At 43.4% G+C, this 26282-nt stretch overlaps 1 protein-coding gene across 2 annotated transcripts in view; it reads right to left on the bottom strand.

Annotated features, from left to right (window-relative positions):
* Positions 1-26282, bottom strand: part of TMEFF2 (transmembrane protein with EGF like and two follistatin like domains 2) — a 108402-nt gene that overhangs the window by 16039 nt on the left and 66081 nt on the right. For both annotated transcript variants that reach the window (XM_042874783.1, XM_042874785.1), the window contains exons 6-7: positions 10602-10750; positions 9687-9746 (exon numbers count right to left, since the gene is read on the bottom strand). In XM_042874783.1, the coding sequence (XP_042730717.1) occupies positions 9687-9746; positions 10602-10750 (209 nt within the window). The remainder of the gene's footprint in view (positions 1-9686; positions 9747-10601; positions 10751-26282) is intronic.

Here is a 26282-nt window from a genome sequence, read left to right as displayed (position 1 = left end):
AGAACTTCCTCACGTTCTGAGGTTCATCGCTGGTCACAAAGACAAGCACTGCCACGGAAGTTTATCAGGAGGGTCACTTGTATAAACAAACACCTGCACTCACTATTTTTACACACCACTATTAGTGCCTTACATAACTGCAGCAGAAGGGAGCTGCAGGGACGGCATTTGTGTAAATAGCAGGATTGGTACTTCATCTCAGCACATGCCCCTGGCACTAATATTCAAAGGGGGAGAAGCTGAATGGATTAAAAAAAAAAAAAAAAAAAAAAAAAAAAAGAGCAATTTATAGAAATTGAAAATTTAATAAGAATAAAGATGGATTAAAAATGCCCAGAGAAATCACAAAGCCATTTAAATTCAATGGCTGTTCTCCCACTAGCCTCAACGAGGCCAGAACTCTGCCTCCTGCCTCTTTAAATCTCACTCCCTCTTCTAACCGCACTTTAAACAGCTGACATCCTCCTGTCCAGCCAAGGCCCTTTAAATCACTGAAACGCAGCACAGGGAAAAAATCTGCGGTGCCAGATGCGTCTGAGCCCAGTGGCAGCTCTAGTCGAGGCAGGCTGCACCAGAAGATGTTTAGCATATATTATGCCAGACAAAACACTAACAGTTTATCAGTTTCAGTATTATAGACCAACAGCACGCCCTTCCCTGGCTACTTCATTTGCAGAGCACACAGACAGGTGAGATGTATGCTACTTGATTTCAGAACAATGTTTTTTTACTTAATCCTTTCCCATCCTAGCTAGATGGAAGTATGCTTCTGTTATTAAATGAAATTGTAAATGAAATACCCCAGGGAGGGGGTGTTTCTGATGCACACCTGACACAGCTTAAAACCACAGATGAAAGAGGGAGATTAAAACCACAGGGAAGGTTTGAATTTTTTTTTTTCCTTCCCTACTACAAAATATTTTTGCCATTATGTAACGCTGTCTAAAATACACAACAGCAGTGGGCAAAGAACTGCATTTCAATTCAGCGCCCATCAAATTACGAGATGCGCTGCCACTGCTTACATAATAGCACATTTTGGTTACAGCTGTTGCATTCCAGGAGGGCAGCTTCACGCCAACCTAACGCTGATGGGTACAGGCTACACGACAGCCTTGGTGGGGGAGAAGTCACCTTGCTACGCAAGTGGATGCTGCTTTTCCAAGCTCTCTTTTTAGCAGCTCTTCCTCCCGCTTGCTGGTCCAGATGTGCACCTCCAACCACCTGAACATGGAGCAATGCCTCTCTGGAAAGAGGCAGTGCAGAAAGGAGAGCAGATATGCAAAATGCTGCACCTCTCGCAGCATTGCCTATTCACTATCAGCAGTATCCATTTCTCCTAAGCCACGAGTTCTTGTCACTGATGGTTTCAGTGTCTAATACACACAACGTGAGGAAATAGGAAAAGCCTAAGCGTGTTGCACAGCTTGAACAACCAGTACCAGAAGCAGGTTTTAGTGGATGTGTTCAACAAAAAGAAGTGGAACCACTCAGCAAAGTGGACCACAGAACTATAGAACGGTTTGGGTTGGAAGGGAGCCTTAAGATCATCTAGTTCCAACCCCAGCTATAGGCAGAGATACCTTGCCTGTCTGCTTTCTTTACCAATATACCTGAAACCAAGCAAAAACGGCTACTTTTCTCCCCACAGCCTGAAGGTCTATTAAAAATAAATACACCAGTTCTTTCTTCTCTTCTCTAAACAAACCCCTTTTCCTTCTACCAGATGCATTTGCAATTCCTGTGTCTATGTTAAAGCCTTATTTATCTTTAGGCTCAGGTTACCATTTCACGTGTTGAAATGAGCAAATAATCTTGTGTTTGTATCCTAATTTGACATGATGATACTCCTTCTGGGAAAGATGTTTCAGTCAGTTCTGAGTAGCAACCTCCCTTAACATACAACTTATTTTTCACAATTGTCACATGCTTTCATCTCGTGATTTTTGATATCTAACATTTCATAAAAAACGCCAAAATATCCTATGAAATAAAATTCTGAAGAAATTCAGTTCTATGAATATTTCAAAATATTTTTTTTACACTTCAGACTAGATCAAACATGAATACTTAAATGCTGATGTCTCCTGAAAATGGATATTCCAGCAGCTCATTATAACTTTAACTCTCAAATCCTTGGGAAGAATTCCTCCTATTGGCAGGTTTTCAGAAACCTAAAATAGAGCTGCTAGGCATAAAAATACACTTCTTCGTACCCATCAACTAATTCAAATGAGTGTTGTGGATGGCAAACAGCCACTGGGCATCACCTCGAGCAGCATCTTTCAAGGACAGCTGGAGCTGATGAAAGTGTCTGGAGCACATGTATGACCAAGGGTGAGAGAAATTCCACCCCACCCCTCCCCTGAATCCAAACAGATCTATCTCTTTACAGACTCTATTTAGAAATAAGGAAAAAACTTGAGAAATCAGGCCTGCTTCAAGCTGTAATACGTTTTAGGGATCACACTTTCATGCTCTACAATCAACAAAAGTATACTTAGAAAGAGTATCATAGTGAGAAAACAAAGGAACAACCAGAGAAGGAGAACTCACCTGCATCCAAAGATTTAGGCTCGTGATGAAAAGCTCCACAAAGGAAGGATCTCTAGAAAGAGACCCTTCCCCAGTGGCAGTCAGCCCTTAAATGGGGTCTAGGAGAGGTGCAGCCAGGCTGCACCCCTTCCTTGTCACACAGCTGAATTGTCTTCACCTGTGCTCCCAGTGCTGACCCAGTTCTTGCCTCATCAATCAGTGCTGCAGGCAGTGACTCAACAGTTCCCATACACGTGTGTAAGCAGGACAGGCTCTCTTCTTTTTCCTTATTCACTCCTCTGATCAAAACCCATGGATATGGAGCAGAGGACAAAAAGATTACTGGGTACTGGAAGGTTTGGATTGCTCAGGAAGATTTCTACGTTCCAAATAAGACGAAACACAGATAAACTGCTTATGTGATGGCATAAAGGAAAAAAGGAAACATCAGGTTCTTTGCAAAGCAGAAGAAGAAGACAGAGTTTGGAACACGCTTTCTGAATCTTGCATGGTTCAGATGCAAACTGATGGGAAAACAAACTTGTCTTACAAACTCCACTCCCGTCCTCAACCCCTGACTAAGCTTCACGTCCAAGAATTTAAATATTTCAGTGGAGCTGGAACAGCAAAATAGCCTCATCCAACTTCATGGTTCTTAGGCTGCCTATGTTTGCCCTGGTGCAAGCACTTGTTTTTCCTGTTCATCCCCTGCAGATCAAATTCTTAGCCTGGACATACTGTATTTCCAGGCTGCAGCCCTTCTGCACAAATGAAATAGCTTTTATTATAATGCTCATTCACAACATTACTGGATTTGTTTACGAGGGGGAAAAAGCAGAAACCAATTCTGCAACTTTTGATTCACATTCATTAGTGATTAAATTAAGGGCTAAGCTTTAAAGGCACAAATGGAAATGCTTTTTTTTTTTTTTTTTCCTTGAGCTACATAAATTTCACTAAAGAGATGTCTAACAGTTCACCTGAGACCCAATTTCAGTTTTAATGCTAACAATTACAGGTTCCATGAGCACGACACCGGGAAATTGTAAGTAATGAAAAAATGCAATTTCTCTCATTACAAAACCACGTAGACAAAAAAATAAAAACCCAAAACAAACAAAAATCCAAACAAACGAGGCACATTTTATCCAGCCTATCATATGCAATTCAAAGTTAAAGGAGAACTCTCAGGATCTAAAGATGAACTGCTCTGTATAAGAAGAACGCTACATGGAACTACTGCCAGTACCAAGACAATTACATTAACGCTGCAGATTTTCCTGTTTTAGAAAGAAATCATCTGGTTCTCATGATGACACAGAAAAATGCCAGAGTGGGACTTTCTGCACTGCACCATTTGAAAACTAGGAGTTAAATGACAAAAAGTAGCAGCTGCAATTTTTCATTTAAAAGAGCTCCCAGGACAAGTGAAGGTTCAGGGACCAAGCCGACATTGCTGGCCACTCAGACTTTAGCTCAAATGTAGCTGACAGTGAGATTTATTAACCTACCAGCTGGCCTCTATCTTCACTTTTTCATTTCCTTCTGGATATCGCCAGCGATGGAGGAGCTGAAAGGCAGCAGAGGAGCTGGAGACTGGGGTGCTATCAGAACACAGTAATCTCTCTTTGGCCTTTGAAAATCATTCAGAAGAATCCCGAGTTCATAATTTTCTGATACGCGTTTTACAGTCCTGCTATGAAGCTGAGCTACACACAGTCATTATTTGTGAATAAATGCTATATTACTCTCTGTAAGCTTGATTTTGGAAGCCTCCAGATCCCAGACAGAGAATGGAGAACTCCTTCTGGCTGGCTTTTGTGGAAAGCCTTTCTATCAGGATTACCCAGACTAGGAATGCAAAGCAGGACCAAAACAGCCTCTCCCCCTGAAATCATTTTGTAAGTTTAGACCAGCTCTGCTCTTACATCATTTTGCACAGATGTGTCCCAGACTTCAGTTATTTGTAGACCTCTGCATTTTTGCACGATGCAATGTGCTGAAGGACATCCCTGCATGTGGGGCACGATGTGGTCACATCTCCCAGCGGGAGATGCCCTCATTGCTTTCCTCAAGTCAAAGGCCAAGAATACCTAAATTGAACAGTCTGAAATACTGCCTATACTGGGCTCTTTCATTGTTTTGAAGAGCTTACGTGTCTTTTTTGCATTTGCACTATGAGTAAACCTTATGTGCATTTTAATTGCACTTGTAAATGCAGCGAGCAGTCCTAGCAACATTTAAATGCTTTACATTTTTAAGAAATGCATCAGTTGTATTATTCTTGTACTCACAAATGCCAGGAATGTGTGGGAGTGCGGGCAGCAGCAGCAGCCAGCTAGCATTCCTGCTACCACACAGCTGTCAAAATAGTAAAATATATTCTTTTTTTTTTTTTTTTAATTTTTTAAGTGATTTGCTGTAAAAGCAACAACATTTCCTAACTAATCTATCTGTTTAGAGACAACCTCTGACTTAGACTCTGCTACACTGAAAGCCAAGAAAATCTGCATAGGCAGGGATGCAATTTTCCTAGTGCTTTTATGAAGCTGCAGATGAGAAACGGTTTCTTTCTATCTGTGATGGATGCACGGTGCTCAACTCTGTGTCTCACTTGCTGATTCCATTAAGGAGAAAGGAAAGCCTGGTTCACAGAGGCAGAGCAGATGCCTGCACAATAGTTTATACACCATAGCTAAGCTCTGGGGCTTTATTATTATTCTTCACCGGTTTTACATCTGGCTGACATGGTAGTAGACAGAAAATATAATTTAAAGGGGCAATGTCAAGTGGTTTACACTCCAAATTTAACCTACTTGCAAAATCTTATAATCTGGAGAAAGAATCCACTCCGCATTCCCTATTTAATTCCTGGGACTGGAAAAAAAATAGTCACGCTTTGTAGAGAAATCTGATGCTGCTGCTCTATTTCTTGGACCTAACTCAGGCACTGTTACAGATGATGAAGACAGTGACTGAAGTCAGGGAGCCTGTGAAGGAAGACGTCAACCCAGAGGTGCTTCCTACATGTTCTGGATCAGTGAGCCACTCACAGTATCTTTGATAAACATCACTTCTTCCCCCATTCAAAGGAATTAGAAGATAATGGCACAGAATGTTGGAGTTCAGTCACGTTTTAGGATATTTTTCTTTCTTCAAATATAAATACTCCATGGTATTTGTTTTGGAAAAAGCATGGTCCAAGACCCTTCTTCATCCTTGGAGCAAAGAATCTGCGGTCGTTTTGTGGCCTCAATCCCACAGGCTTGGCCCAACCAAGGGCAGCCAATGTGTTGACACAGATGGATATTGCCCTTTTTGGTAGAGAGTTCAGTTTGCTTTGACAACACAGCCATCTGTTAGCAAGCAACCCAAGAATACAGCTCGAAATGACTGCCTGCGTGTGTGCATTTTCACCCAAGGAGACTATCATGGCTGAAAACGCCTTTTTTCACCAACTTCACTGCACAGACTTGATCTAATCAATGCTCATAGAGGGAATTTTGTCTGGTCTGGAAGACTGTGTTATTGAGTAGGTCTATCAGATTTGTCAGTGTCATCATTGACAATTTTCATGAATATGTAACATAGAAATGTGGCTCATCCATATCCACTTATTCTTTGAAGTGCTTGTGAAAAAAAATCTCTGTAAGTTGATAATGAAAAAGGATAAAATCAGTAAGGGGTATAATTGCTAATATCCAGATCTTAAGGAGGGAGTGTAAGCATAGAAGAGCAAAAATAAACTGGCAAATGAATAAACAAGATGAAAACTCCTTGACTGTCCAGACTCTGAAAGCAAAAATGCTACCGAAACAGCCGTCTTCTTTATACACCTAATGGAAAAATCCAAGAAAACATCCTTCACAGGACTTTCTGATGCTACTTTCTAAAACATATATTGCATTTAGAATGGTTAAAAATGTTCTTCCATGGAAACTGAGATCAAGCGTGTTTCTACAGGATTTGAGGGAAAAGCCTCCATCAACTCATTTATTGGCTAAAACGAAATGCCATCTCTCAAGCATGATCAACATTAACGAGCTGGTATTTGTTGAAAAGAGTGACAACTGCCCAAAGTCTGATGCATCATTTGGCATGCCAGAAAAATGAGAGGGGCCAGAATGCGCAAGTAGAGGCACGGACACACACTGTGCTGATACATTTCCAACTTTAAAAACAAATCTTACCTCTATCAAGTATGAGCACTCAAAACAAACAAGGCTACGCAAACTTAAAGTAAAGATTTCTGTTCCAAAGGAATGAGTGTTCTCAGCCCTGAAGACTGAAGGATTCATGTGTTCATTAGCAACGATCAATAGGCTTCAAAGAAGAACAGTAAGGAGCAAAGACATTGATTGAACAGACAGAACGAATAGCTAATAATAATAATAAAAAAAATCTGCTGGCTGTTTGCAAAGGAGCTGCCTCCCCAGGACCTCCAGATGAGAATGCAAGGGTTTTGGTGAAAAAATATGTACCATTTGGTTACTACCATCTTTACAGAGAGCATTACCACTACATAAGCACAACTGATAACATACAATCAGAGAATCATTTAGGTTAGAAAAGACCTCCAAGACCATCAGGTTCAACCATCACATGAATTTACCCAGTCCCATCACTAAACCATTTCTACAACAAATATCCCCACTTATTATTCTTGTACTAAACATAATAAAACTTTCATATCCTTTATAGAATGTGAGGATGGCATGAAGCTTCCTGCTGAATAAACTTTGAAGCCGGAACCTAGAACCTAGTCTCAGTTTTATACTGCTATCCCCCTTCCATTTACCTACTTGTTAAAGGCTGCAGTAACTACTTGTTCCAATGGTCCCTTTCTCCTAGGGTTTTCTTACAGTATTATGCCACAAACATTTAGGGAAACTGGAGTCGTGGCTTATCCCACATGAACTTGCAGCTTTCAACCTACATGCTGTTACTGTATGTAAAAGTGAAAAATTAGGTGGGAATAATAGGTGCACAGAAAGATGTACAGTCAGCTGCAGTAACCTGTTGTAGTTCATTATACCAATGGATAACACCCAATGACACCGGCCCGTGGTACATCATCACTGCCCTGAAGAAACCCACTGGAGCCTGAGCCATAGCAGAAGGCCTGAAGATCTGCTAGCTGTGGTGAAATAACGGCACCTTTCTGTGCCACACACATACCTATTGGACATGACTGATGGTTCGGGATGTCTGCACCCATTTAGGGGACTGAGAAGCACCGTATCCCCTGCACAGCCCCATCACTTCTGGCTGGACCCATGGGCACACTCCTGATGCCTCAACGCATCTCTGCTGTAGACTCATTCCTTGGTGCTGTTGCTCTGCCCCTCTCCCTGCCCAATAACCCAGTTTCCTCTTGTGTTCCCTTCTTGGCTTCCATCTCACACCATTTCCCTGCAATCAATTTTCCCCTCAGGACTGCTACCCACACCTCTCCCATTTGAGTGTGGGCTGAAATATCATCTCTGCTAAAGTGAAACTGCCCTCCTCCTCCTGCCCACTCCCGAGCTGAAGGTGCCTTCTGTGCTCCTCTTCCTCCATGACCCCACGACTTTTCTTTCTCATCTCATTGCTGCTATTTCCTCCTCCATCCTAATCCTCAAGCTGCCTTTCTTCCCATTTTGTTACAATTCACTTGCTTCACACCCAAATGCACTAGGTTACCAGGCTGGAGCAGAATAGGATGGGTTATATAGCATTCAAAAAGAGCCTGCAGGCTTCCATTTTAATTTGGAGACTCCAGTTATCTCCCCAGCTCTCCAGCAAAGAAGAGAAAAGATCTAACACAGCTGTGCTTCTTGCTGTTGTTTCTATCTCAAAATAAATCATTTTGTTCTACTTTGCCGTGCACCCTGCCCACCATGGGATACAACCTCAGGCCTCCCAGCTTTTTCAGAAAACTGACTGCAGACTTCTTTCCTTGCATGACTTCACCACGGAAGGGCTCCTTGGCAGTAGGAAATATCTGGACCACGGCACTTCTTTGATCTTTTGGAAAGTAATCCTGGCATCCATTTTCCATAGAAATTTCCTCCCTTGCTAATTTGTCCTGCAGTCACCCCAGTACCTCAAGCTCCTCTGGCTCACCAAGCCATCATTTATTCATAGCTCTATGTTTTAATCATCATGCATCATTGTTAAATTGGAAGAGAACAATCCCTTTGTAACGGCTGGGTGTAATATTAACCCAAGGACATCGTGCATGCAGCACCCTGACAGCAGTGACCAAACTGAGTCATCATGCTGCACGACTCCCCCGGTAAGAGATTTTAAGAGCTGTGAAACCATCAGCTGGACTTCACCTAAGCAATGCAGCAAGCTGCTCAGGTAAAGTCAGCAACTGGCACCTACTCTCTAAACAGCTACTTTCAAATTACAGCAATCTGAAAAACCTAAGCCACAAATACATCGCTTGACACGTTTTCACCTTGCCTTCTCAAATGCCTGAATTCTCAGCACGAGCTGTGAACATTAGCCTGCGTGCATACACACACCCAAACCCACACATATATACACATTCAATTTTCTAAATCAGTCGTCCTGGGCAAAGGGTGTAAAACAAATACCTCCCAAACCTCACTGGCATTTGCATGTTTTTAATTTCAAATGCCATATCAGGTTATTCAGCCATTATGTTTTACTGTAGCTTCTAAATAAAACCATTTATCACTTAAAAAAAACATTTAAAGAACCTTGTTAACTTTACAGGTAATAATATCTACTGTGGCAATGTTTCATGGTACCAGAGCTTTGCTATGGTCTGGATTTTCTCCTTCTTAAGCCTGCATATCATGAACAAAATACGTATATTCTATGCGTGGTAATTCAGTATTTTTCTGAATTACTTTTCCGAATTCTCAAACGTCCACTTGTTCTGGCAAACGGGTTACTGCATTTATTATTTTCACTGTCAGAATGGGTGTTTTATGTCTGCAAAGTGATAAAACTGGAAGAAGACCACTTATTAAGAAGAAAGATAGTTTCTAGCAACAGAAAGTAATGAGAACATAGTGGTTTCTTTTAAAGCAAACAAATAAAACCATAGTAGAAGACAGCCACCTCTGTAAAGAGAGGAGAAAAGTGACTCGGCGCAGCTCTCACCAATGGTGATTCTCACATAATAGGAACCATACCTGCATAATCTGTCCGTGCGTAATGCCCATCTTCAGATTTTGTAGTTGTTGTAGTGTTATCTGTGGGAAAAGAAATACACTGGATTGCTTGGGGAATCTCTGCTCGCTCCTGAATCCACCCCAGTACCCACACAAACCCACCATCCCTTCTGTGCACAGCATCGCTGCCGGCTGCAGGGCTCCCCTGGGTTTGCCAGGTGAAAACAGCAGGAGCAGGCTTTTTGGAGTGAAACACCAAGCATCTTCCATTAAGAAAACACATTTTTCTAACAATAGGTGACAACAGATTGCACCTGGGATAAATACATCAGTGCAAAGCAGGACTTGTCATTTCTGCTCTATTTGAAGTAATTGGGGAGTTTTAATATGTACCCTGAAATGAACCTCCACGTAGGGTGGTTAACTTTAAAGAAATGGGAATAAATGAGAATGTGTTCAATAGACAGGTAGAGTGTAGCCTTGTAAGTAGATGTACTGAGGATTTATGGGTCAGAAGCTAAGGGGGGAAAAAGCTATTTAGTGTCTGAGTCCCAGTAGGCATTTTATTTACAGCAGCTATTTAAAGGCAAATTTCCATCATTTTTATTTTAGAACAAACCAGAGTTTTTAAAGCCAACTCAGGGCCGTGTGACAGAGCACCCTAAGAGCCGGGAAGGAAGCAGCATGGCAGTCATGGCAAACACGGCCAGTCTGCAGCTAGCATTAACAAAACTTCCTTCTAGGCACCGCTGGCATCCCATGAGCCCAGCAGATGAGAAACAAGCACCAGCACCATGCACCACACACATTACAGCAGCCTAATGGAAATGCGAGAAGTGCCAAATGAGAAGGCAGCCCCGCTTCTCTTTTTCTTTTTCTCTTCTCTGAGCAAAAATTGAAAACATTCTTTGAAATGAGTTTTGTTATGAGCGTTACCTTGACATCGACCCAAAGACATGACTTCAATTTTCTCCTGTTTCTGGCATGATGCCTCTTTGATTTGACATGCATTATCATAAGATTTCCCATCGGAAGCACAAAGAGGATTGAAGTTGGTTTGAGAACAGTCGATGTTGCACACACACCTGAAAAGACAGGAGAGAGAAAAAAGAAGAGGCTAATATGAGTAAGTTTTTTCCCGACATCATCAATGCATCTCAGAAAAGAGAGCGTTTGTATTTTCCTGACTGAATAATGTAAATCAACAGAATGAAAGTGGAAAATTCTGTTAAAAGGTCATTTGTATTTCTGGATGGAAAAGAATGCGGGAAAAGAGGAGAGAGAAAAGCGAGAAAAAGGACAGATTAAAAAGAGAGTTATACTTGGAAAACTAAATGACAGCATTACCAGCTGCAATTCTTGTAAACCAAAGAACATCCAAACAGATATGTCAGTAATTTATGCTGCTACGCCCTCTTGCAATTAAAGAAGCCACTAAATTTACCCCTGTTGAGCTGCTGCGCATTGCATGTAACTCAGCATCTGTGGGGCTTTGTACTGATTTATGATTTGGATGATAATGACGGCAGCCATATGCACTCTGATCATAATAAAGGAAGAAATGTTGCAACCACACCCCATCCGGCTGGGTAAAACCACCTGCTAAAGCCCAGAGTGACATCAGTGAGGCACTGTGTCCCACTCGTGAGCTCCTGGCTGCCCCACAACCTGAACCAGAAGCCAAGTAAGGACAATCGAGGCATTTAGATATTAGGAGGAAATTCTTTACTGTGAGGGTGGTGAGACACTGGAACAGGTTGCCCAGTGAAGTGCTGGATACCCCTTCCCTGGAGATGTTCAAGGCCAGGCTGGATGGGGCTGTGAGCAACCTGGTCTAGAGGGAGGTGTCCCTGCCTATAGCAGAGGGTTGGAATTAGATGATCTTAAAGATCCCTTCCAACCCAAACCATTCTGTGATTCTAAGGTTCCATGGTTTGCTCCAAAAGCAAAGTCTGGATCTGAAATAACACGTTAACACGGCCATATCCACCAACAGTAGGCTGCAGTCTTTTTCTTTTAGGTTTCTCCTATTTCATCATCATCAGTGATGTCAGACACCCCCGGGCATCGTTGAAGGCAAGGCATGCTCATTTTCCATCCCCGGTGCCTCATAACAGACAGCCCAGCCTCAGCGAGGTCACATTAACACCGATGTGATCTCGCTCAGGGACAAAGCCAGAGGTTTAACCTAGCAGCTGCTTTGACTTCTCTGAGCATGTAATTGCACACGTGCCGCTATCTCGATTTGTCCTGGTTCTTTTTGACATTAAAAGCAGAGCACACTAGCGCTGCTCCATCTCCAGCTCCACTTCAGCCTCACCACACATGCTTACGGCTCTGCCTTTTGGAAGCTAAGCAATGGGAAGGCCAGCCTGCTAGCCTAAAAGTCAGCTCCTCTTCCATTCACATCAGGCACCTGGACCCCTTTGGGTGCAGGGAGTGGAGAGGGATGTACACAACAGAAGAACTTTGGTGGAACGGACTTGGGAAGAGGATGTGCAGGAAATGAAGCGGTCTCGATCAGATTCCTCCATCACTCCTCAGCCTCCGCCCTCCACAAATGTGCCCAGCGTAACAAAAATCAGGGGAGCTGTGACTCGCCTGTGCTCAGACTTACTTTACTTAGGTAGATCACTACCACAACACTTCAGCTCAAAAGGAGGCCAAAGGTGAGAAGCATGGCTGTAAATTAAATTAAATGATTTCATAACTAGCAGAAGACAGGAGCCTGGCTCCCTGCATAACGCTTTCCCCACGCTGATGAATATGCAGTATATAAGAAAAAATCCACTCCATTTCCTAAGAACCTCCTTATCAGCAGAATAAGGATGTTCTGCTCTACCAAAATATTAACTGCCTTCATTTCTTCCTGCAGTCATTACCAGCTTCCCACCTTACTCACACTCATTTCATTAGGAACCGTTTACCGCTCGAGTAATCAGAATTTCTTCCACGTAGCTCCACCATTTGCATTTCAGATGGGACACATTCAGCCATATGCTCCTTTCTTGTAATAAAACAGCTCCGAAACAGCTTCAGTTCTCAACACCTTGCTACAAAAAATGAGTACAGGCTAATATCTATTATGTCTCAAGTCAAGAGACAATTCAGTCAATGAGAAAATTAAAACAAAAGGGTACTCTTTAGGGGAAATCTGGGCACCTTGGGATGCAATTTAAAAAATGCCGAGGGATGTAAGAACCTATGCTTAGAGTTAGGCACACAAGAGACACATTTTCAAAGGTGTTTAGATGCTTAAAGACGCATGCAAACATTTTGTACGGGATTTCTGAGAGATCTCTCACTCATTTCAAAGAGCATTTCAGAGCCCATTAGGCATTTGCTTGCATCTTTTGATACCTTCCCGAAACAAAAGTTCCAAAATGACTTTTTCGACCTCTCTCAGCAAACGTGAGAAGAAAACAAAGATTTTCCAAAGCTCAAGTGTTAACTGTGAGGCCAAGCTTTTCCCCTCCCAGGAAGGAGCCCTCTAGCTGCATGCTATGAGCAGGATGAAGCACACACTACTTGCACTCATAGCACAGTGCTCGTGCGTGAGGGACAGCAGAAAGGGGCAGCCTCAGCAGGACACCACACACTCAGGTCTTGTGGGTAAGGCTAATTTTCAGGGAAGACTACATAGGTGGAGAAAAGCACCATAATATACTCGTCAGCAGGATCTGCTTGCTGCGATGGGCTGCGTGCCATCCACCAATCGTACTTTAAGGCTGCACAACTAAGTCAACATTAAGTCTATGTCAGGAAAAGCTAAAGGTAAGGTTTCATCAGTGAGAGTAATGCACTGGGGTGCTGGCTCTGTTTAATTTATAGTGCTCATCTCATCAGGGAAGACAAGAGTATATTCGAGCACATTTTTCTCAAACCAGAGGAACAAGCAGGCTGCCATTTCAACCATGCCCCCGAGGTTGAGAAGTGTAAATCGCAGAGAAGAAGGTGGGGAGTTTTCTGCAAACGTCTGCATCCAGGCACGTACACAGCACACAGCAACCTTGAACAGGATCCATCCTGCCAGAATGAATACAGAACGAGTGGCACTTAACACGTGCCATTTAATGAGATCCTAGAGCAGTCAGTAAAGACGCCCTCTGTTTTTGAAGCATGATGACATGCAGAAGCGGGGCTGTCTCCTGCTGAACAAGCAGACCACACTGTGATGTCCTGATGAGGTCCCAGGCAGGTGGCAGTTCCTGCAAGACCACACTCTGTCCTTTGGGTCCTGCAGCACATCGGTGCTGGGGCTGCTCTGTGCTCCTCCAAGCTGGCAGCATGGCAGCTTCCCACCTCTAAGGATCTTCACTACATCCCTGAATGTAAGTAATTTGGTCATCTGACCATTTTATCATCCTGGCCGTGACTTCCGATCATCGTTATATCAATAAATCTATCCGCTTGCTGTATTCCTAAGTGTAGTGCTGAGGAAAGCTTGGCAACAGAAAGGCTGACTGTTCTTTTCTTCGGGCTCAAGAAGCTGCGAGAAGGTTAATGAGGTCTCCTAAGGGTCACAGGATGAAATTGTACCCAAGAGCATACACAGAATACACATGTAACGTTTAGCCTTGCTTTCTACAGAAAGAAAAGCAGCTTAAAAGCATCTGGGAGGAAAAAGTGCTTCTAAGAAGTCAGCTGACACTCTACAGCTCCCCTGAGAAGCGAAGGAATACTGAGTGCTGTCCCACAGGCCTGCTGCTTCCTTCAGGTAATGGGGTTCACACATGTCAATTGATTAAAATCTGGGCTGCCACTGTAAACAGCCACTACACAAGGCTCACTTTCTTACATTTACCAGATCATCTCTGATGAATTCAATGTCTTTTATACATTTTATTCTATTCTGTTCAGTACAATTAAAATCTTGGAGAAGCTGAATGCCCCACTTGGTTAATTTGCTGATCACAGAAGCATAAAACCAAAACAAACCAAGGAAACCTCCAGCCAGCAAACCAGGGCACCTTTCTCAGGGGATTCTGAGCAACCTGGTCTAGTGGGAGGCGTCCCTATCAGTAGCAGGGGGTTGGAACTAAATGATCTTACAGTTCCCTTCCAACCCAAACCATTCTATGATTCTGGGCACTGACCTGGCCTCTGTAAAAACTACTGGTGTCAATAAACCTGCCATGGGTGAGCACACTGGTGAGCACCTGCACTCCTCACTCTCCCCTCCTCTGCACACGACAGATGGTATTGTTCTCTGAGCAGTGTCTTTGCCTGCAGAGGGAATACCACTGAAGAGCAGATTCATGGCTCTGAATGGCTGTCCCTGGAGGGAGGAACAGCATTTTAAGGTGTCTCAATAGGAAGAGAGGATAGTTCCTCACCCATAAAGTGGAGGAAAATGCTGCAATTATATTTCCTTAGTTCATGAATATAGCATGATCATTAGTGACACAGCGACGATAAAAAGAACCCCATTCCACGTCTTATCTCCACTCCTAAGACAACCATCCTGTCTTTGTTCTCAGCAATGTATTACAGAAAAACAATTTTAAAAAATTACCACGCAATATCAGCACGTAGCCCGAGGAAGGTTTCATATGTAGCCTGATGGTAAGGAAGCAGATAAATGTGACAGTGCCTCTAAAAGAGCAGTTTTACTGGGAACAGATGCAGAAGCGTTTACAGAATGGCAGCTCTTCTCTATTCGACATATTTTAATTAGCCCTCTGTAGTTTGGAAACCTGAGAGCATTGTTGGTACTACTGCTGTTTATTAAAGATTCATATTCAGACTTCACTGGCCATGGGTCATTTGCTTTTTGGAAGCAGAGCAACAGAAAATTGTGTCTGAGATATCTGCAAAAAGTACTTAATGAAATGACTAACGTCTTCAGCCAAGTGTCTCGTTGATTACAGGGTCCAAACAGCAGAACAGCAATAAATCTGCCACAAAGAGAATTGTCGGTCAAGAAAAAAGGCATAAAACCAACCAGACAAGGAAGCTGGAGCTAAAAATGTGAAAATGCAAATCTAGTGTTATTTTTACTAGTCAGAGCTCTGATATTTGAGTGCATATGCTAATTTGGTCAAGTGTGAGATCCAGCCATGTCTCAGTGCACACTATTTTACAGGGAAAGCGATGTTCCATTCTGCAGTCATTTAAATATGTCGTATATTTTCTTCAGGCAAAAATAAAAAAGCAAGGAAAAACCAACAACATTTTGCAGCATAAAAAAAGCCCAAAGCCCTCCCTTTGCCATAAAGCGGCGTATAAATAAAAACACGGCTGTTGAACATTTATGGCATTTCCACCAGTGAGATTTCTTACCTTCCTCTGCTCTGACTAGAAAGCAGTGATCAGAAACTCAAACTTCTGGTCCTCTCTGATCTCCTGGCTCTCCATCTAGGGCATTAAATAGCCAATAAAGCTAACCTGGCAGCACATGCCAGCATTGAGAGCCTTGCTATCACTCCCAATCGTCTTCTCCATCGCTTGGATTCCTGCAAGGTTTTTGGTAGACGGGGCACCTTTGTTGACATAACCAGCAGGCAAGCTGAAACGAAGCCAGGCTTAACATTACGAATCGACACTCAAACATGCTTTGCAGTGGTTCATCTGGGTGTCAGCAGGCAGGCAGGAGGCCCCTTTACCCAGACAGCTTTAGGTATGTTTAATACATCTCAACACATCCCTGCGTGGAAATACTCCCACCAGGTCTGAGCAGGGGCTGCCCAGGTTAGCCAGGTCAGGAAGGTCTGTACTCACACCTACTGTCTCCACTACTCAGGCCATCTCTGTACTGCAAAGTCCCAGAAACATCAATATTGAGTCCGTATAGACTTCTAGTAGCTTGGCCAAGCTCAGCAGGGCTCTGCAGCATATGGAGCACAGCCCAAGAGGATGGCACTGAAACCATGTTCTTGCCAGGAGGCAGAACTGATGCAGACTGAACACTGTAAATGCACGATTCGTACTGTATCCACATGAAATAGTACATACAGAATATATTTAGAATGCACACACACACACACAGTTTTTAAAACATCCCATGAATCATACCCATAAGATCTGCTGGGAAATTGAAATCCTATCACCACACACTTGAAAGCATCACTGAAAGGCTTAAAGTATAAAGGTACTGCACACCTTCTTCAAAATAAACTTTGTTTTATATTTGAGGTGGATGCAAAACTTCAACTGCAGTGCAGAACAATAAACAATACATATTTTATAATGGCAGCACAAAAATAGCATGCAATATTACTTTCCGGGATCTGCTTGTGCTTTTGCTCTGCTTTAAGATCACAAGAGAAGAAAAAGCATGGCTTATTTGGAGTGCCTCCCATTCAGTACTATATAGTTTTTTATTTTCCATTCTGGTCTTCTGCAGCTTGGCTTCTGCTCCGAGCATGTCTACTGCTCACAGTGGCTTCCCTGGATATTTTACTTATTTCAACTGTTCAATTGTTTATCTTCACCGTGAGTAAGAGGAGAAAAGCTTGATTCCCTCAGGGTGATGCAATGCTTCTGCATGGCATTTCAGCAGCACGCTGTTATTCAAACAATTAGAAATCACAGAGACCATGCACGGAATTATCGGCATACTGCATGGAGAGTTTTATTATTATGTAGTGCATAATGAAAATGATTTGAAGGACCCCAAAGCATCATAACAGAAGGAAGCGCTGAATAATCAAGTGATTTTTTTTGTTGTTGCTGGACTATGAGAGACCAAAATGTTGTTTACTGGACATATGTCAAGCTAAAATGCACTAAAGTGGTGAATATATTTATGGCTGCCCTTCCTTGCATACCAAACACGACATAATCTGTGAGAAAGCAGAGAGCCTGAGTAACCGCTGTACAGCTGCCACGCTGCTGCTGGAGAGCAGGGAGTGGTCGGCAATGCTTACACAGAGGTAGGCATTTTTCTGAGCACATCTGCTCCAAGATCGTCACAATGACAGCTCACAAAGGCTATTTCAAACTGATTTCATGAGTGCCATCCAGGCATAGGCTCCTCCAGCAAGCTACCCTGCGTGCCCCAGCCAGGAGCCAGCCCCAGCTCCACTTTCCTCAAGGCTTCAGCCCAGCAACGCCTGCCTTAACCTGCTATGTGAGACTGCCAGCAGGTGCTAATTCTCCTTTTTTTTTTTTCCTGTAACTTTCCTTATTAAGTTTTCTGCGAAAACATCACAAGCTTCACCTTTGCTTCCCTCTTACCATTCAAAGCACCAATTATAATACGACCTTCCTCTGGTTCCCCGATGTCTCTGCTGCCCTTAACAATGCAATGAATTGTGTGCTAACACCTTTAGGGCAAAATAAATGTTTCCCTTCATTTTGCTAAATATTGTTTCTCTTTACAAGGAACTAAGCTGAGCAGGACAGCCTCTACTAGCCTCTGTGCTTTAGTCCCAGACAGAAAATCACAAGCTTGATGGCTGGGTTGAAGACCAATGGAAAATGCTCACCCTAACTGTGTGACTAGAGAAGAAATTTCTAATTCTTTTCATATGCCAATTCAAGGGTCTGCAGATATCTAATAAGAGAAGTTTATTTAAAGTACAAAGAATAAAATAAATGCGTTCCTGGGGCTTGCCAGCACTTGGTGTCCTTCACGTCCCTGCTGCCCGTGTTAAAACAAAGCTTTGCTGAGTGTTTCTCCCCCTCTGCAAACATCTGAGGCTGTCCTTCACCAGTGTTTTATCGCTGTGTGCTCCAACTGCTGATACCACTTGTTTGCTTCAATCTTGCAGCCCGCAGAAAGACAAGAGTTGTTGCAAAAGCATCCCTGTACTTCAGCCCGGGCTGTGAAGCCCTGCTCACCAAAGCATCACCTGGAAGGGAACCCATGACAGATTTCAGATCCCTACGTAACAGCCACGTAACAGCTTCGTCAATCGATTACTACTGGAAGTGACCCTGATTACCAGAGGGACTAAAGGGATGGATGGAGGCCTGCATGCTATATGCCACGCAGCACGTGAGATGTCCACTACCAGTGGAGAAGACAAAGCCAGGGGTGATCTTCATAGCAGCGGTGAGATGAAAACCATGCTAAAACAGTTCTTGCTTACAAATATTTGCTTCACATGTGCAGAATAAGCCTAACCCTCACCATACACTCCATGTCCTCAAAGACGTGTGCCTGCCTGAGGCAGAGCCATTCGAGCCAGCTGCCCTCTCCAGGCTGCTCTGCTCCAGGGGCTGACTCAAATGACAAAACAAAATCCAGACTAGCTACCTAATCAAATTTCAGGAGGTTACCCCAGGCTTTTCCTCCAGGCTTTTCTATCCACTGCCCGTGCGGATGGAAATAACACAAGATCCCCTCCTGTCATCCTGTACAGCGGTGAAATGAGATCATGGAGCAGCCCCACAGGTGTGAGACTGGGACCTGTGCAACCCTGAGCAAATCACTTTGAGGAGAGCACAGCACCAATCCTCTATTTTCTAAGAACCCTTTTTTTTTCTGTAGCTGAAAGCTACTGCAGAGGAACCCTCCTCAGGTGTGGGACACAGACCAGTGACACCCACCTGCAGCTCCCCAAGGGATGCGTGTCCCAGGAGCACTTCAGCGTGGGCAGGCTTCATTACACAACAGGCAGGCCGACAGACAGCAATTAAGTCTTTATGTCTGGGCACATCCCACACAGGCTTTTAGCAGTGATTTGCCTTCTAGAGAATTGTCTGCATCTTGTGAGCACACGCAGGAAAAGACAGGCATCCCTGAGGATGGCTGCCATGGGAAAGGGACACCTGCCCCCGGGGTCAGCCCTGCACTTCAGCTCAGATTGAGCTTTCGTCAAGCTCATACTTAATGCATGGGATGTATTTTTAGTGGCTCGGATGTGTGAACACATTGTGGCCTTGATGTTCCAAAATGGGTGTGTGAAGGAGCCACCGACCTTCTGCGACGGATGTAGCTTTAATTTGATAGTTAACATAAAGTGGGACAGAGGAGTTGAAGCGTTATATTAAGACATTTGATAATAAATTGGAAAGTGCTTTCCCAGTGCTTTACCTAGTTATTCTCTCTGCTGATCTATTTAGGCGACACATGTAATTCTGAACTACAAAGTTGTATCCCTGCTTTCATAAACATACTTACATAAAACCCAATAACAATGTGGCCTATTTATTGCTAAAATGCTAGTAGGAAATTGAAAAAGGTATAAATACGATTCATTGCTGGTGATCTCCTGCCCCCTGAAGGCACCATAGGGCTCCAAATCTCACTCAGTGCACAGCATCATAAAACTGAAGCAATAAATGTCACTCCTTCCTTGATTGCGCATTAGGCCAATCGGCCTTTTATTGCGACTAAATAGGCTGTCATGAAGGCATCACGCAGCTTACTACCAGGCTATGGCTCTGGCGAAATGTGGGGCTGGGGAGTGAAGAATGCTTGTTTTTAAATAATAGCTAAGGAGGATGGAAAAGAAAAGTGCAAACACACATAGCTGTCCCATGCCTCTGCGCTTGTTCTTTCACGCGGTAATGCTCTGACATACACAGGCGGTTATGTGTCAATGCACATTAATATTTGATGTGCATTATCATACTATCCCCTACAAGCACTCTTGCAATCTGGTGAGCCCAGGGTCTCCTGGACACAGAGTTACACAACGGAGTGGTGGCTTCAGCTGGGAGCACCCAAGCACAGCTCTTCAAAGCTGAAGCAGACCCTTTGGTGCACCTCGTGCACAGTTTGCACAATGCCCTGTGCCACTCTGAGAGCACTAGACCAGCTTCCAAAACTCTTCCTTCAAATGCAAATAAAGGTGTGTCCTCACAAGTCTGCTGGTTCTCCTAGGGTGCAGTCACAGAAAGATGCAGTCACAACTTGTGGGAGATGAGTGAAGAAAACATCCCAGGTTCATCAGTATCCCTATTAACTGAAGCACATAAACGGCTGCTTTCTGCATGTTGGAGGACATCCATGCTGCCTCCCAAGCTCGAGGTGGCCCCTCTGTGCCTCCAAGCACACAGCAAAGCAGACTAACTGGGAGCCAGCCTTCGATTCTCAACCCTATGCCAGTCCCTCCTCATCCTTCCCTGCCAGGACCATCTAAGTCTTTGCTGCCTCTGTATCTCCTGTCCACAGCCATGCGAACCTGACAGGCAAACTTGGCTATTTTGAGCAAGACTCCTAATATTATTGCAGTGTTTTCTTTTTTAACTGAAAAGACTAATCATTGTAAAGACAAGTGACAGCCTCACACAGCTGATAAGCCATTCCCCCCTTAAATTTCAGGAGAATTTGTCTTGCTACCATAGGAGCATGGTAAGATGGTAAGACAAGGAAACAAAACTAACAAATCTCAGAATCTATTTTTAGCTTTTCACAAATCGATATTTCTTCCGAAACAACTGAAGCAGTCAGTAAGCCAAATTCTGCTTTTATCATCACAATTTCCAAGTTTGCACTCTGTGAGCAACTGTACATTTACACTCTGATTGAGTCTGTTCTCCCTTCTGCTTGCAAAAGGCTCCACTGGCTACTGAGAAGTTACTGCATGGTTATGATATCAGCAGAGGTTTTCTCACTGAGCTGGAGGGAGTAACATTTATTGCTTTCATAAGCCAGAATTTCTCCCTCTGAAGCTGAAAACCAAGTCTGGCCCAGCCCCTGACAGGAGAAGTATGAAGATAAAAATCTGTAAGCTCTATGACTTAGAGTGGAGGGTATTCTCCCTTGGCCATGTGATGAGTTCTGCTGTAATTGCAAAAGATAAAAAATGTATGTATCATATAGGGTCCCTAAAAGACCTGCTTGGGTGAACAGTACAGATGGAACACAATGCGGTTCTGCATTTATCTGAGAACATTTAGAGCCATGATATATAGTCTATATGACAGACTTCCTTGATGCATAGAGAAAATACAGTCAATTTCTTCGGGTAGGCTGAATTATTTACCAGAGTGTTCCAAAGTGTACTGGTAATAAAACACTATGAAGTATAAGTAACTCTAGACAATCTTGGCTTACGTTAAAACCAGGGTGCTTTTTTTTTTTTTTTTTTTTTTTTTTTTAAAGAACGTTATTAAGAAGATAAATCCTGAGAATCTGGAAAGGAAAGAGTTTGCCAAATGAGCATGAGATTCTGAAGGACTGTGGCCTCTCAGTGGATGGAAAGGTCCACCCGAAGTTAGAAACTCCACAGTCTCACTTCCAAATTAAATGGGATACTTTGGCACAGGAGGAAGGATGAAAGGATGGTAAGCCGATTTTCTGAAACTTACCAGACAAGCAAAAATAGCTGTTTTTGACTAGAATCAAATAAAATGCATGCAGAGTAAAACAATTTTAGCAGATGACCAAACAAGCCATCATTTTCCAAGCAATACCTCTTTCTGGCAAAGCCAGTAGTGTATTTGAGTTAGAATGTGCTTGGTCCCTCCTGCTTCTCAAAAACAACTGGACCATATGCTCTCAGAGATGCTCTCTGCAGATAAATATGACTTCTTGTACACATATCTTGCCCTGCTCTTTCTGTGGACTCATCACTGAGAAAGGAGAAACCTCATCTTGATCAAAGGCCCTTTCCAAGTCTGTGGGAATCCTACTTTGGATACGGTTGAGCACTAACCAGGGCTGGTTTTATGTTTAAACTGCCTGCTGAAAGATACCTCTGACACCTCAGCATTCTGCCAGTAAGGAACACGACAGGAGTTGTGGTTGGCAGTTGAGGTGGCTCTATTAGGCCAGGGCTAAGATCGTGAGAGGATGTACACTGCCTGGTCATCTCCTGTTGTGCAACAGAGACTGCACACTGCAGGTCCTTTGCTTCCCTCTGTGATTAGATATGAGCACCGTGCTCCCTGTGAAGATCTACACAGCAGCAGCCGCATTTTGCGCCCTAGGTATGATCTGAAGTGAAGCAGAAATGTTAGCCTTTGCAGGACTGCAGTTTTTAATTATTTAATTCCATTTCAGTGCTTATTTGAACCATGAGCCCAGCAAGCATGTCTGAAGATCTACTTTTCCTCTAGAAGAGAAAGGCAAGCAGCAAGGAACTACCATATAGCTACTGTATAACGCACGGGACGATGCAGATGTTAAAGTAGCTTGTTGTTTCTGCATCTGGAACAAGTAGGTCACACACAGTTATTATACACACTGCTGAACACGAAGCAGCCAATACCCGTGTAATGTATGTGAGCTTTCAAACTACCTTTTAGTACTTCAGAGTAGTACAGCATCTTGTTTGCGGATGCTTTCGTTGAGAGCAACTGACAGAAGGGGGAAGGGACCCGAAGCTGACTGACCTAATTGCTGGGTGGATTGAGAAGCTGGCAAAATCGTTCATTTCTTTTATATGTTTTCCTTCTATACTATAATAAAGATAAATATTGATTGCTGGAGCAATATTGATTGCAGGGGTAGTGGCTGATGGCAGCTGCATGATTTGCACAGATATCTTCCATGTACAGTGCAGTTTATTTGCATGAGAATGCAATTTCACTATCCTCACGCATTGTGGATTGCTCGCTTGCTATATAGGAGTATTCACTCGATATATATATATATATCAGTGATTAGTGATAAAATATGAAACAAAAGCTTGGAACAGTTCATATTCTTAATCCATCTTGGGTGTCTATTGCTCAAGCTAAGCAGAGTTTGTTGTTTCAGCCATGCCGAAAGAAATGCAGGATACAAGAGACTCACCGCAACTTCCCCACCTCCTCTGGGAGCACCACCCAGCTCTATGCCATGAATGAGATGCACATCCCTTCCTCCATCACACTTGGCTCCCTGGGGAAGCTGACATCATTTTTTCCCTTCTGGGCAACTTCTGCCTGCCCTGATCTGATCACAGAGAAGGTGGTATCTGAGGGATGAGCAGGGAGGAGAGGATTGTTTTTCTCTACTCTGCCCCTGTGAGGCCCCATCTGAGTACTGTGTCCAAATCTGTGGCCCCCAGTACAGGAGGGATGTGGAGCTGTTGGAGTGGGACCAGAGGAGGGACATGAAATGATAAGAGAGTTGGAGCACCTCTCCTGTGAAGAAAGGCTGGGAGAGTTGGGCTTGATCATCTTGGAGAAAAGAAGGCTTCAGAGACAGTCCACTGCAGCCTTCCAGTACTCAGTGCTTATATGCAGGAAGGGATCTGACTTTTTACACAGTCTGATAGTGACAGAACAAGAGAGAATGGCTTTAAGAAAAAGAGGAGGAAATTTAGCTATAGGTTAGGAACAAATTCTTTGCTGTGATGGTAGTGCTGTGTTTCACAAGCTACCCAGAGAAGTTGTTAATGCCCCATCCCTGGAGGCGTTCATGGCCAAGCTGCATGAGGCCGTGGGCAGCCTGATTTGATGAGTGGCAATTCTGCCCAGGGGGCTGAAACCAAATGATCTTTAAGGTCCCTTCCAACCCGAGACATTCTGTTATTCTATGACTCTGTCCTCCTGACCTGGGCACTGAACACACTGCAGTGCAAAGCCCTAAGCGACCTGCTGGAGCCAGGACCCTCCTGTCAGGGGCACTGCAGCATCTCCTTCACCTGCAGCCTCCAGGGAAGGCCAGCAGCAAGCTGCAGATGGCCTCCTTGCTGCCAGGCCACAGAGAAAGAAAAGCACTCTCACATCAGATATTTCTGCATCCTTCCTACAGCTACCAAACCATGTCTCACTCCGGGCAGTCCTCCACTTTAAGTCTCTGCTGCTTGCTGACCTGCCGATATTGAAATCCTAAGCAAAAGCATGCATACTTAACCCCAATTCATCATTCTGATTTTGATTAACTCCACAAGTCAGAGGTTTAATCTTGCTTTAAGAAAACACTCCTGTCCTCCCTACTCTGCATCTTCCAAAAGGAAATTCAACAGAAGGGGTTTTGCTATTATCTATCCCCTTTCACTTCCTTGGACATTTCACAAACCTCCAAAATAGCTGCCCAGCATCCATCCCAACCATGGCCTGCCCAATGTACAGAGTGCTCTTATTTCCTCAGTGGCCCGTAATGAGGAGATTGATACCAGGATCTGGGCTCTTGACGTGGTTATGTACTGACACTAAGCCACTTTAGCAGATGAGCAGGCACTCCATTTGGTGAGTACTATTTATATACAGTGAGTATTTCATGGATGCTTTTTGGAGGATCTCAGAAACACACCAGTGTTCAGCACGTTACGCTTCGTTCTTCATCTCCTTTTAAGTATATCTCTCGGGGTGTTATGTTGAGTAGCCCTGTCTTACAAAATCAATTATTCCTTAGCCAGCTCAGAAATAAAACCCAAAGTAAGCAACACCAAATGTCTGATTTACCAATAGATTGCAATCCTGCGCTAAAGAGCACAGCCCTGGCCCTGCTTTAAATATTCATGAAGCTCACTGGTGCAAAATGCATTAAAGGTGGGAATAATGCCAGTAATGCACGATCCTCTTAGCGACAAGAAGCTTTCACATATTAAAGTAGCAAGATGTTAAAGACTTTCAACTGAACAGTCTTTGTTTTTAACCCAGAGAAAGAGATTCACTAATGGAATGCCAAATTGCATTCACTCTTGTGATATTAGGCTGCGGAATAGGATAATAATATATGTGTGCTTTAACATGCCTCAGAAAACCTGTTATTACAGTTGGTTCTTTTCTGCCTTTTCTTTGTACCTTCCAGAAAATGTTCACATGCACATCTTACCCCTTTGAGTTGCCTTTTATGTGGCAAAAACCCTATGAAAATCCCAGGAGTCTAGCCATTAACAGATTGGTTTTAAGGAAATGAAACAATTTAAAAATAATGGTGACACACTACAATAGCACAATTCAGCCGAGTGACAATTGGCAATGAATAATGAAAAAAAAAAAGGAAAAAAAAAGAGACTGGAAAAAAAAAAAGAAAAAAAAAAACGAAAAAGAAAAAGAAAGAGTTAAACCAGAGACAAGGGACTGCGAAATAACAGACTGTGGCAATGCAGAATAATGTTAATTGTCGCTTTAAATCATCAGCAGCCCAACCACATCTGCTATCACACCTGTGCTTTCCCTTCTGATCTACCCTGACACCGAGCTACAGCAGGCAGCCAGCCAGCCCTGCATCTCCAGCTCTGAGCTCTGGCTCTGCTGCCAGCTTGCATCCCCCTCACCTACAGCAGACCAGGCACAGATCCTATAAGCTTTGATGGATGGGGACACTGCTGCTGCAGGGCTCCTCACCCCCTAACTGCAGCTCCCAGGGCTGCCGGGAGCTCCCGACATCCTTTGGACTTTCAGGAACCCCAGTGGTTGGGAATCCTGCTTACTTCTGAAATTAGACATTAGAAAAACACAGACTGAATAATAAACTGGAATTTTGCTTCCCACTTAATGCAGGGGAATTTTTCCACACACTAAATTTTTGCAGGGACAGGGAAAAATGCATCAGGATACAACTATCTGCTGCCAAACACAGGAATTCAATTAATGCACATTTTGAAAGAGGGATCTAGGTTCCCCATACATGGCCTGCTTTTATTCCAGAAATAAAAATAACAAAGAACTAACACCCAGAAGGCTCATTTTTTAGAAAGACGTTTATCCACGACTAATCATGGGGCAGAGACAGGAAAGCAGGGCTCTGTTACGGCACATGAAGTTGTTTACTTCAAAGCAGCCCTTTAACAGGCTTTGCACGGTCTTTTTACTTCTGCTTAGAAATCTGCTTTGCTGCCTTTC

This window comes from Lagopus leucura, unplaced genomic scaffold (assembly GCF_019238085.1).
Source record: "Lagopus leucura isolate 7727_CA_CO unplaced genomic scaffold, USGS_WTPT01 Super-Scaffold_100012, whole genome shotgun sequence".
Lineage (NCBI taxonomy): Eukaryota > Metazoa > Chordata > Aves > Galliformes > Phasianidae > Lagopus > Lagopus leucura.
The sequence above is the reverse complement of the archived record's forward strand: the minus strand, read 5'-3'. Positions and strand labels throughout refer to the sequence as shown.